This window comes from Mirounga angustirostris, unplaced genomic scaffold, assembly GCF_029215605.1.
Source record: "Mirounga angustirostris isolate CCGP_5_RB_7025 unplaced genomic scaffold, mMirAng1.0.hap1 SCAF_14, whole genome shotgun sequence".
Lineage (NCBI taxonomy): Eukaryota > Metazoa > Chordata > Mammalia > Carnivora > Phocidae > Mirounga > Mirounga angustirostris.
Window position 1 is genome coordinate 75,895,067 of NW_026991722.1, and position 13,098 is coordinate 75,908,164.

Below are 13,098 nucleotides of genomic sequence, written 5' to 3' on the forward strand. Positions count from 1 at the left end.
TAGTAGCATTATGTACTCCCAGTTTTCCCCGTGTCATAATCTCTAAATTCCATTCCCACCAAAAGGAACTGGGACTTCTTAGAGAAGTGACTGTGTTCAGGTCAAGGGCAGGACGTCTGCAGGTGAGCCTGGAGCACCTTGTCATACCAGTAAGCGAGGGAGCTGTGGAAGACGACTGGGGTCACATCTACTGCACCCAGGAGTCAGCCTGAACAGGCCCCCACGTGCTAACAACAGGATACATTGAGCACCAGTAAGGATGAAGAGAAATGGATGGGAACCCATCAAGTGTGTTTACATCCATGAGTAAAAGCAACACTAAAACAGAGTCAAAATCTCATTGGTGGCTTTGGAGGACACCAGGGAACCAACCCATTATTCTAAAAATTGATAAATAAAGGAGAAAAAAAATCAAGGATTTATCCTGCCTTTCGTATACAAGTTCTAGGTCAGGCTAACCAAGTAACTGATGGGAGAAAGCTTCTCTCTAGGGAAGCATCCCACACAGAATGACAGAATTAACAGATCACCAATTATCCACCCCTAATACATTAATGGATCTGGAAAATAAGTATCAATGGTGCTAACATCAGCAAGAGAGAGACGGCCAGACATTACGTACCTCCCGGTGCTTCTCCCAAAAGTCAGACCTGGATCTGACCGAGTCTGTAGTGCTAACTACCACGTCACAGGAAACAGGGTTCAGAGGAGTATGTTAAACATGACCCCTGGGGCACAGCCGCTCACCAAGTCCAGATTCGGGGATACTTCACAGATTCTTCAACAAATGAATGTCAGGGGGGAAGAGAAAAGATGAAAATGGAACCTGCAGATCAAAAGGGACTTAAGGGGCACCTGGGTGGCTCAGTCGGTTGAGTGTCCAGCATCTGACTCTTGGTTTCAGCTCAGGTCATGATCTCAGGGTCCTGAGATCAAGTACCAAGTACCACATAGGGCTCCACGCCCAGGGGGAAGTCTGCCTCAGATTCTCTTTCTCCCTGTCCCTCTGCTCCTCCTTCCTGGCGCTCTTGCTCTCTCTCTCTCTCCCCGTAAAAATAAATAAATAAATAAATAAATAAATAAATAAATAAATAAATAAATAAATAAATAAAAATAAAATAAATAAATACATACATACATACATACAATCTTAAAAAAGGGGGTGGATTTAAAAGACACATCAGCCATTATAGCATTTGAATCTTTAGATCCCTATTTGAAAAAACATTATAAAAAAATTTTTTTATGAGAGGCGCCTGGGTGGCTCAGATGGTTAAGCGTCTGCCTTCGGCTCAGGTCATGATCCCAGGGGCCTGGGATCGAGCCCCGCATCGGGCTCCCTGCTTGGCGGGGAGCCTGCTTCTCCCTCTCCCTCTACTGTTCCCCCTGCTTGTGCTCTCTTGTTCTCTGTCAAATAAATAAAATCTTCAAAAAAAAAATTTTTTTTATGAGATAGTGAAATTTGAATTCTAGCTGGACAGTTGATGACATCAAGGAGGCATAGTTTTTTGGTTTTTTTTTTTTAAGATTTTGTTTATTTATTTGACAGAGAGAGACACAGCGAGAGAGGGAACACAAGCAGGGGGAGCATGAGAGGGAGAAGCAGGCTTCCCGCAGAGCAGGGAGCCCAACGTGGGGCTCGATTCCAAGACCCCGGGATCATGACCTGAGCTGAAGGCAGACGCTTAACGACTGAGCCACCCAGGCGCCCCTCAAGGAGGCACAGTTAACTTTTTTAAGCGTGATGATGGTGTTGTGTGTTTTTAAGTCTTTGTTATGAGACATAAATGAAGTATGCATAAATTTACATCTAGGATGTGATGTTTGGGATTTACTTCAGAAAAACCCAGGGCAGCGAGGGTGGGGATGACAGAGAATGAAACAAGATTGGCCATGCTCTGATGATGGTGGAAGCTGAGTGATAGACACTTGCAGATTCATTATACTCTTTGCTCCATTTGTGTGTATCTTTGAAATTCTCCAAAATGAAATGTGGTTAGAAAGAAACCCAGCAGTAGGTTTGCTAGTACTGCAGGATCGTCTTAGCTTTGAGGTCGTCAACACCCCAAGCCTGGCGGCAGCATGTGGACCTCAGCCAGGTTCCCATATTCTAACGAGAACGGCAGTTGCAGTCGGGGAATTGATCATTCATTCACTAGTATCTGAACCTCTACTAAGCCAGGTACTGCGCCGGGTGATACTAGCAAAATACAAAGTTGTGAGCAAAACAGTGTCCAGAGAAAAATCAGCATCCAGAGGATTTCCAGTTTAACCTTCCCTGATCTGCTAATAGAGGTCTCAATAAGCAGGAATTCTTGGAAACCGTATTTTCCCTTCCCCCAGGCAGCATTAGCTCTAACTACCCTTTCCTAATTTGTGTTAGGGCTTTGCAATGAAAGCTAACCAGAAATATTTAATTAAGCGGAGGGCTGCTGGGTCCATGAGGTGCCAAACAGGCCTGACTATCTGTAGACATTTTCTAGGGGACCACTGTGTTCTCACTGGATCCTGCTTCCGTGCCTGGGGATAGGCTGAGTAGATTCTGAATTACCCATTCTGGAATCTCTACACCCATAAACTGCATTGGATTGTGCCCAATTGGCTATCAAGACACCACTTGACAGTTTCAAGAACCTGTGTGCCCCGCGAGTGGCTTCATGCTCCTCTTGTGCTCCGTCCTCAGTGAGCATGTGGCTCCAGGAAGGGGGCTGTCTGGTTCCCGACTGTCCCCCCGCCCCCGGGGCCCGGCTCCGTACCTGGCACTGAGCAGGTGCAGAGTAAAGACTTGTCCAGTGGCCTGCATTCCCTGCTATGTAGCAGATGGATCTGGTTCCTCATTTGTAAGGAATAGCATAGTATCTTTAACACCAAACTTGCGTGAAAATGGCTCTCGTGGGAAACTGACCACAGCAGGGGCCAGGAGAAAAGCAGGCCTCCACAAAGATCCATTTATTGATACAAAGAGAATGAGGAAAACACAGTCTCTTTAGAATGTGGAAAGGTGGGATGCCTGGGTGGCTCAGTCGTTAAGCGTCTCTCTTGGGCTCAGGTCATGATCTCAGGGTCCTGGGATCGAGCTCCGCATCGGGCTCCCTGCTCGGCGGGAAGCCTGCTTCTCCCTCTCCCACTCCCCCTGCTTGTGTTCCCTTTCTCACTGTCTCTCTGTCAAATACATAAATATAATCTTTAAAAAAAAAATATTTAGAATGTGGAAAGGCTAAAAATAACCTAGGAGAGCTGGTTGTAAAGAAGCTCACGATACGCACGCCTGGGTGGCTCAGTCGGTTAAGCGACTGCCTTCAGCTCAGGTCATGATCCTGGAGTCCCGGGATCAAGTCCCGCATCAGGCTCCCTGCTCAGCAGGGAGTCTGCTTCTCCCTCTGACCCTCCCCCCTCTCATGCTCGCTCTATCTCATTCTCTCTCTCTCAAATAAATAAAATCTTTAAAAAAAAAAAAAAGCTCACGATAAGGACACAATACACACACTTCGTGGGTGGATGTCAGATGCAGTCCACCAAATCCAAAAAGCCGCGCTGAAAGACTACACGCCCTATGATGTATATACTACTGTGACATTCCAGGAAAGACCAACTACAGAAATAGAGATCCAAAAAAAGATTAAAAAAAAAAAAAAAGAAATAGATTAGTGTTGCCAGAGGCTGGGGCAAAGGATTGAGTACAAAGGGACACCATGGAAATTTGGGGATGATGGGCATATTTTGTATGTTGATGACAGTGCTGGTTACCTGACAAAACTCAGAATTGTAAACTTTTATAAAGAGGGTGTATATACACCATACCTCAATTTTTAAAAAATGTACATTAAGGGGCACCTGGGTGGCTCAGTCAGTTAGGTGCCCGACTCTTGGTTTCAGCTCAGGTCATGATCTCAGGGTTGTGGAATGGAGCCCCGTGTGGACTCCCTGCTCAGCGGGGAGTCTGCTTCCCCTCTCCCTCTGTCTCCCCTCCCCTTGCACGCATGCATGTGCTAGAATACGCGCACACTTGCTCTTTTTCTCTGAAATAAATAAATCTTAAAAAATTTTTACATTAAAAAAATCCTTCTCCAAAAATGTCTTGATGCATGTATTTAAAAAAGAAGGGAGCAGTGATCTGTGCAGAGCGGGGTCCAGAGACCAGCCACTAATCTGGTCCCCAGTGACCCTGTAACAGTTTTGCAGCAGGGACAGTTTAGGGTAGTGCAGGGCTCTCAATAGCCCACCGGTGACAGCAGAAGCGACCGGGGGTCTTCCTGATTTCATTAGTTTCTTTAGAGGGGAGGAGCAGGGAGCAGTCCAGCTGAGCTTGACTCCTGGCTCCCAGCCCACTGACGGAAGCGTGGGCACGCCTCCTCTCTAAGACCCAGATCCTGGCGCCTGGGTGGCTCAGTTGGTTAAGCGACTGCCTTCGGCTCAGGTCATGATCCTGGAGTCCCGGGATCGAGTCCCGCGTCAGGCTCCCTGCTCAGCAGGGAGTCTGCTTTTCCCTCTGACCCTCCCCCCTCTCATGCTCGCTCTATCTCATTCTCTCTCTCAAATAAATAAATAAAATCTTTAAAAATAAATAAATAAATAAGACCCAGATCCTTTTCCGAAAGTGGGGAATAAAACCATCATCGTGCTTCAGGAATTCAGTGAGCTATAATCATACACGCAGAGCACTTAGCACCGTGTCTGGAACGTGGCAAGCGCTCAGCAAATGATAGTCGCTGCTAATAGCATTATTAGGAAGGGTTGTTTGGGAGTAATCACTGTTTTTCTTTGCTTCTGCTTAGGGCAAGCAAGTTTGGCAGCCCCCGAACAAAATGCAAAGCTGACTGAATATATGTCCAACCTGGCCTGGGATTTTGCAGTCAAAGAAGGGTTCCGGGTTTTCAAAGAGATGCCAGCCACAAAACCACTAGTGAGGTCCTGCCACACTCAGCCTGGTCACAGCCCCTGCTGAGCACCCCCGGCGCGAGCAGTTACATCGTCTTCGCAGACTCTTCCCCAGCTCAGGCCTCAAAGGGAGCTCTGGTTATCTGTCCAGAGGGCCTTTCCCCACCACTCAGGGGGCTGTATCTGTGACTGCAGCACCCCTCTGAGTCAGAGCTGTGGACTCACCAAGCCTCAGTGGGGACGCACCCCTTCCCTGCCGATGGAACACCTCAACGGAGAGTCGGTAAGATGTCATCGACACGGCAGAACCTCAGCTCACTGACTGGACACATCTGTTCCCCTCGGAGGCAGGGAAGAGATGGGAGGGCCGAGGTGAATTATCTTTGCTTTCCATCACTGTCGGGAAGAGCCAGCTCTAAGATGCCTCAGTTTGCACTTCATGGCTCTTTCTGTGAGACCGCGTCCTTGCCGGGTAACTCAGCCCCGGCCGAGGACCTGCCGCGTCTGTGGTTCGTGCCCCTGGAACACCTGGGCTCGTTATTTTATGCATATTTGTATTATGTAAACTTGAAGCCGTGTGAAATAAAATGCATCAGTTCATAAAGTCTCTCTTTGAAGAATCCGTAATGTCAAAGCCAGAGGGCTAGAGCCCACTGCCAACTGTTGACAGACAGGGACACCTTCTGGAAATTCCTTCTGTTCTTTGTCAGGAGGAGTCTTGGCTTGTGTGAGTTTTTAAGTTATTTGAGATCTTCAGGAGGAGCACACATTTTGCCTATGATGCAGCTACCACCTACTTTTTAATAAAATGGCATTATCACTTTTTTTCTGGTTACAAGCCGATTGCAAAATAACCAAAGCTCAAACATGACAAGAGTATAAAAAAGAGTTCATGACATAGAAAGACTTCTGTAAAATTCTCTGCTCACTGAAATAATTACTGCTCCCAGCTGCTTTTCTCTATTACGTACTAACATATTCCTGTGTTGTAATGGGATTGTTGTATACATTCGCATCTCCCACTTGCTTAGTTAATTTAATGACACATCAGCACCTGGAGATGGACTGTCCAGGGTTTTCGCAGTATGGGTATACGAATTTGTCTATCCTCCCCTTGGCTGAGGGACACCGAGGGTGTCTCATTTGGCAGGCTACGTCATTCTGGATCACTTAAGCAGCAAAGGACATTAGCTAGCTGCTGACATGGACAGGGAGGCTGAAGACCCAGCTTTAGAAGTCAAGCAAAGACAGGCCACAGGGAGTGTGGCCAAGGTTATCACAAGAGCAGCTGGCTGGGAGGTTCTTTGGGAAGCTTCCTCAGGACTCTGGAGTTTGAGATGGGAATTTTCAGAGGGCAGGGGATCCGGGGAGTAGGTCCCAAGGCCACGCCTTCATTGCCACGAAGCAGGGAGAAGGAGGGCATGTCTGGCCCCCTTCACCTTCTGCAGTAGGAGACTCTGCCTTGATCCCATCAAAATTTATATAGTGAGGGAGTCCTCCAGCATAAGAAGGTGATTTGGGGTGCCTGGGTGGCTTAGTCGGTTAAGTGTCCGACTCATGATCTCAGCTCAGGTCTTGATCTCAGGGCCGTGAGTTCAAGCCCTGAGTTGGGCTCCACGCTGGGCATGGAGCCTACTAAGAAAGAAAGAAAGAGAGAAAGAGAGAAAGAAAAAGAAGAAGGTGGTCTGGGTCCTGTGCAAGCAAGGTGCATTGAATGTTCTTACGCACTTCTATGTACATTTACGGTTTCTACAACAGGATAAATTATTTTAAGTAAAAATACTGGTCCAAGAATGAGACCATTTAATGTTTTAATAAATGTTGCCAAGGTTTTTTTAAAGATTTTTAAATTTTTAAGTAATCTCTACACCCAACATGGGGCTCAAACTCACAACCCTGAGATCAAGAGTCACACACTCCACCAACTGACAGAGCCAGCCAGGTGCCCAAATATTGCCAAGTTTTGATCAGGAAGGTGCTAACTAATTTATGCCCCCATCAGTAATGTGTGAATTGCTCTTCCCACCACTGCTTCCCACCAGCATACTTCATCCTCGCGCATGTAATGTAAGCCCGTCAAGGGCACAGAAGCACTAGAAAAGGAAACACTCATGCAAACACCTCCAGACTCTAAAAGGAATGCCGAGGCAAAACCTAAAGTAGGGATCCTTCTACTTCCAGTTATATCTGAATGGGAACATGATGATAAGTAAGATTTGTGGGTAAAGTGGTGAAACTGTAACTCATGGCTTTTATCCCAAGTGTCATTACTCCCATAAATAGGAAGATGAATTTGGCCATTTCTGGTGCATTTCACAAATCCTGTGAGGTATGCCTTGTTAACCTCAATTTAAAGGAAAAGAAATGGATTTGTCCAGCTAGGAATACTAGCGTCTGGATTTCTGTCCAGAGCTCCTGGGTTCAAATTCTGTGGGTTCCCCACACATACACAAGGACATGATTAGATCCATTTCCTTAATTCTGCCTCTTCAGAACTCCCTTGCTTCTTACTCCCCACCCCCCAGCCTACTTTATTTGTTCCAATTAATCTGCCCTTTCGCTCCTTGGTCATTGCATTCAGAGCTACTGAGCTTAACACAAACGGTGAGACCAGTGCATGTACTGATACTGAAAATACGTCATTAGACCAGGCCTGGTATCGGTGTAAAAGTCAGGCTAGCTGGGCCCCTCCCCGTAAGAAGAAGTGACGGTGATTATATCCATGATCACTAACATTTAGTGCAGCCGTCGGCTTCTGTGTCATCTCATTTAACCCTTAAAACAGCCCAGTCAGGTGGGCGTTGTGGACCCTGCTTAGGTCTTTGGGCTGCCTAGGGTTCGGTCCCCTTTCTCGGTGGCAGCATCCCAGTTTCATCTGGGGGCACTCCTTTCCCCCCTTTGGGTACAGTGGCCGAATTGTCAGGGTGCCAGTCCAGCCCTCCTTGGCCAAGAAGTGGGCACATGCGCCAAGCGAGGCCAGCCAGACCGTCTGAAATTGGGAGAGTGAACAGTATTTTCGAGAAGAAACACTGGCATTCACTCATTCCCCAGGAGGACTGCTGAGCGTCCTGTCCCCTGTGATCCTCTAGGGTGTCTGTTTCAGAGCCTCATTCTCTAACCCGAGCTCCTGAGAACCTTTCCGTTCAGTTCCTTTTTTCCGTTAGTTAGCGACACTTGGTGTTTACTGCTACAACTCAGTAGTCCTGACTGATGGACGGGTAGTTATGTCCCGTTTCACAGATGAAGAAACTGATCAAATATCTTGCCCGGCAGGTATGTCAGGAATGGTGCTAAACTGGGTAATCTGAACGAAGGCCCGAGCTCCTGACCCTCAGGCTAGACTTCCTAGTTACCTGGCTAGGAGCTACATTTAGAAATCTGGGGTTACTTGGGTCCCCTCAGTAGGGAAGCTGGTTCGGGGGTCTGTGCACCACATCAAAGCAGCTGAGGCTGCCGCCACATGTACTGGGCCTGGTTCCTATCAGGCACGCTAATGGATCCTTCAGTCTCCTATGTTCACGGCGCATGTTCTACAAGATTCATTACAACCTTAGTAATGCTAACAACGGTGGAGGGTGGGGTACGTGGGGTGTCTGGGATATGGAGACTGCAGGGAGTGAACCCACAGCCACCATCACAGCTAGGACCCCACACCCCAGGCCTCCTCGTGCTCACCCCACCCACAAATCTGCAGGCTTTCTCTCCAGCCCGATGATGCTGACTCACATCATTATTTTTGGCACACACTTCATTTCTGGCTCTCTACTTTCCTCCTTCCAATCCCTTTCATGATTTTCCATAGGCCAAAATAAAAAATCACCCACTGTAGTTCCCTGACTTATTTTTCCTGGAGAAAGCCAAGGCTGAAAGACTTTGGAAGCTTTTCCTACCCTTGGAGACGGATTCTGAGATAAAAATACGGAGCAGGACTGACCAACATTGAGTGTGCACATTTGTATGAACTCCTGGGCATGTCTGTATGCTCCCGAGTTTCCTCCTTTACAACTCTCCTGAGCGTGCAAGGATATTCTAGTTCTCGGCAAGAACACCAGTCCCCCTCCTATGATTCGGGCTTCCCTCTGGCTTCACTGGCTGCAGGAACACATCCGAACTCAAACTGCTCATGAGGGAGGACGGCTTCCAGCAGCTGGCTGGAGCCAGAGCAAGAAAGCAGCTCAGGATGGGAGTTTTCCAGAAAAGATGGGAGCCATGCGAGTCATGGGCCTGGCTGGCTTCTGTGAGTCTTTGGCCCCCCAGTTCCAGTCGGTTTTCTTTCAACAAAGGAGGTTCATGGCTGGGCTTCGGGAAGAACCTTCAGGAAGGTGTCAGAGGGCAATGTGACTTGGAAGGAGCTCTGGCTCATGCTTTCAAGGTATTTGAAATTTTGAATATGGACACGGGAGTCACTGTAATGCCTCCTCTCCTTTTCAGATCTTTAATTGTTCTGCTCCAGATTCGGGGAACATGAAGCTTCTGGTGCAATACGGCCCAGGAGCAAAAGGCCCACTGGCTGATTCTGTTGCCAGAGGGAGAGGCCAGCTCCCATTCGGCTAGGACTCAGCCCCACCCCCACCCGCACCTCACTTGGGACACCACCCACTGGAGCTCCTCCTCTTCAGGCCGGACCCCTGTGGGGCCCCTCCAGGCTCCGTTGGGCAGGGAGCCGGGAGTGAGGGGCCCTGGCCAGCTCTAGGCCGATGTGATCTCACTCAGGTCGCCTCATCAGTTGCCACCAACCTGAGTCTTCCATCTGAGAGAAGAGCTTCTACATTACAGTCACCAGGGGTGGATCTCAGGCATTCGGCCTGACATTCATTTTTCCATGACACTTCCCTGGGTCTGTGTTGATAAGCATGTCTCTCTCTCTGCCCTGCTGTTGCCTGGGAAACAGGATGCAGAGAAGATTCTGTCTCCGTGCTCCCAAGAGAGGCAGCAGAGCCCAGGAGAACCGGAGGTCCCACGTGGGTCACCAGATGCATCACACACGTGACGCGCTGGGAACCTCTCCTTCACTGTCCCACTGTCTTCAGTGGGCCCCGGGCATCCCCGCTGGAGAGGCAGAAGGTCACCTGTCAGTGGCTTCCCCCTCCCGTGAGATCACGTGTGCAACAGCATAAGGGCCCAGTGAGAATCCTGCCCTCTGTCCTACATTCACTCTGCAGGGCCCTCCCTAAGTGCTATGTGGACCTCACCTCCGCAGGAGGTACGGATTATCACACCCATCCAACAGAGCAGGAAACTAGGACCGAGAAGCGACTTGTGAGTCACTTGCCTAAGGTGCTAGCCCCCTGCCCACACATAGGGAACTGAGAATGCAGGGTTGGCCTGATTCTGAAGCCTGTGCCCCTTACGTTGACGGCGCCTGTGGGAAGAGCAGAATGGGCTGCCAGGGTTAATGTAGCGGTTTTCAGCCTCTTGTCTCTACATTATATTTTCAACTCTACGTGGTGCTTTTTTGAAACAACTGTTCTTATGATGTTGGATTCATTCCTCACGGGGACAAAAACCAGCAGCTCTCATTTCTAGTCAGGAGCCCGCGTGCACTCATCTGATTACGTGAGGTCTTAGCTCTAGCTGCCTGCTGGCTGTGGCTTTCCTGGGCCCGACTGCATCTGTGAAGAGAGCTCATGGCTCCGGCGGCAGATGAGAGGGCCTGCCTCTCTCCTTTCCTCTCCATCCTGGATCCTCGCTGCCAGCTTGGTGTGTTTAGGGGAGAAACAGACCCACAGGCCCCAAGCCACTGGCAGCATCATGCTCTCGGTTCCCATGGATACTCCGGGGATGAAAATCATCCAGGCTGTGACAGCGGATGGGCTGGAGGACGCTCCGGGTTAGCGTCCCAGGAGCGGCTCACCTCTGTGTGTGGCTCTGGGCCTGGGCAAGTGGCTCTGGGCAGTCCTTGTTCTGGATCGGGGTGCAAAACCTCCGTGAATATGATGACATTGGGAGGGCCACATGCTCCTGCATTTGATTTCCATACATGAGTATCAACCGCAAGGCAAATTTCAGACAGGTATTTTTATACTTTCTTTTTTCTCTTTTGAACTTAGAAGATAAGCAAGAATCTGTGAGATGAGGAGGCCACGCAAGACAGAAGCAGGAGGCGGGACGTGCACTGCAAACCTTCTCTTCTAGATCCCAGTAGACAGCTGACCTCCAGGCTTGGAGCCCCTCCCACACGGGCTCTTTCTCTCTGCTAACGGCGTTCACGTTTTTATCTTCAGTGTTTCCAAAGGATCACTACGGTGTTAAAGTCACATCCCACCAAGGAGTTTCCGTTCAAGGTAGAGTCGTCAAGGTAGAGTCGTCATGTTTTAGAAAACGAGTGGCGGGGCGCCTGGGTGACTCAGTCGTTAAGCGTCTGCCTTCGGCTCAGGTCATGATCCCAGGGTTCTGAGATGGAGCCCCGCTTTGGACTCTCTGGTCAGTGGGAAGCCTGCTTCTCCCTCTCCCACTCTCTCTGCTTGTGTTCCCTCTCTAGCTGTCTCTCTCTGTGTCAAATAAATAAATAAAATCTTTAAAAAAAGAAAACGAGTGGCAAAATATTCATTTAACACAGCAAATCAGTGATTTATTTTCCATCTTTTTTTTTTTTAAGATTTTATTTATTTATTTGACAGAGAGAGACGCAGTGAGAGAGGAACACAAGCTGGGAGAGTGGGAGAGGGAGAAGCAGGCTTCCTGCTGAGCAGGGAGCCCTACCAGGGGCTCGATCCCAGGACCCTGGGATCATGACCCGAGCCGAAGGCAGACGCTTAACGACTGAGCCACCCAGGCGCCCCTATTTTCCATCTTTAATAGGCTCCTTCCTGCCCTCCCTTCCCCGTCAACCATGTCCCAGACAGAAGGCTGAGTAAAGGGCAGGAATATTGGCACAGGTGACCTGAACTGTTGCAAGGGATAAACACATCCAAGGGAAGCAGGTAGACAGACTGCTCAGTGGGAATCTTTTGTGTGTTTCGGCAGCCCTGGTGAAGTCCTGTTTGAGCAGATAGGTGTGCTCGAGGAGAACAGGGTCTGGGGCCCTGGCCGAGGCTTCAAGACCGCCCAGGGCAGACTGGATCCCAGCAGGATCCACCAATGCATATGGCTGATGGATCATCAGGGAGGGTCCTGGTGCTCGGAAAGCCCGCTGAGTGCTTCTCCTTGTGCCTGCTCTGACCTGGAGCCGCCTGTCTGTTTTGCCTTTGGACCTCAAATCCTAACCGTTTTCTGAGAGCACTTAGCAGGTGAAGCAAGATGATATTCTTGCCAAGAAGCTGTGTCCCTGTCTTTGCTTTGCATCTGTTACTTGGTGAAGTCTGAAATTCAGAGCAGAATGAGTCTCCCTCTGGCGAGGTGATCAGAAGGAAAAGGCCAGCCTCTATGGCAGGAGGGGGCAAAGTTCCAAGGTCCAAAAGGCCATGGGCTTCTGAGGACCACTTCTGCTACTAGCTCATCTTTAAACATCAGCTACCAGAGAGAACCCACACTGGTGGCTTTTGCACCCGGGATTCTAGAGTCTAGCCCTATACCACCCTCCTTCCCCAGCGTGTCCACAGAGACTTTATTCTTTGATCCCCTGAAAGGTTGGAAGCCCATGCAAAAGAGAGCTATTGCTGGGAATGGTAATTCAAATCAGTGCCGTTGATTTCACAAAAATGAAGCAAACCCTTGAGACCAAACAAATGTCTCACAAGAATCTCTGTACCAAGAACAAAGGTGGTCCGATGTGTTTGGATTACCGAGCAAACCTATGATTCACACCTGCTTGAGCTGAGACTGACTAGTCCTTTTTTCTTTAAAAAGAAAGTGCTTCTGACAATTCAACACCAAAAAACCCACACAAATAATCCAATTAAAAATGGGCAGAAGACATGAACTGACATTTCTCCAAAGACCTCCAGATGGCCAACAGACACATGAAAAGATGTTCAACACCACTCAACATCAGGGAAATGCAAATCAAACCACAATGAGATATCACCTCACACCTGTTGGAAGGGCTAAAATCAGCAACACGAGAAACAACGGGCGAGGTGAGGTGTGGTGAGGATGTGGAGAAAGGGGAACCCCCGTGCACTGTTGGTGGGAATGCAAACTGGTGCAGCCACTGTGGAAAACAGTATGGAGGTTCTTCAAAAAATTAAAAATAGAACTACCCTATGATCCAGTAATTGCATTACTGGGTATTTACCCAAAGAATACAAAAGCACTAATTCTAAAGGATACATGCAACTC

At 48.8% G+C, this 13,098-nt stretch overlaps 2 protein-coding genes across 9 annotated transcripts in view; one reads left to right on the plus strand and one right to left on the minus strand.

The window, feature by feature from the left end:
- The window catches only part of ACAD10 (acyl-CoA dehydrogenase family member 10), a 38,340-nt gene extending 32,855 nt beyond the window's left edge, over window positions 1-5,485 (plus strand). For all 3 annotated transcript variants that reach the window (XM_064578388.1, XM_045887634.3, XM_045887635.3), the window contains one exon: window positions 4,776-5,485. In XM_064578388.1, the coding sequence (XP_064434458.1) occupies window positions 4,776-4,945 (170 nt within the window). In that variant the 3' untranslated portion in view covers window positions 4,946-5,485. The remainder of the gene's footprint in view (window positions 1-4,775) is intronic.
- The window catches only part of BRAP (BRCA1 associated protein), a 101,540-nt gene that overhangs the window by 63,775 nt on the left and 24,667 nt on the right, over window positions 1-13,098 (minus strand). The gene's annotated exons all lie outside the window — the stretch shown is intronic.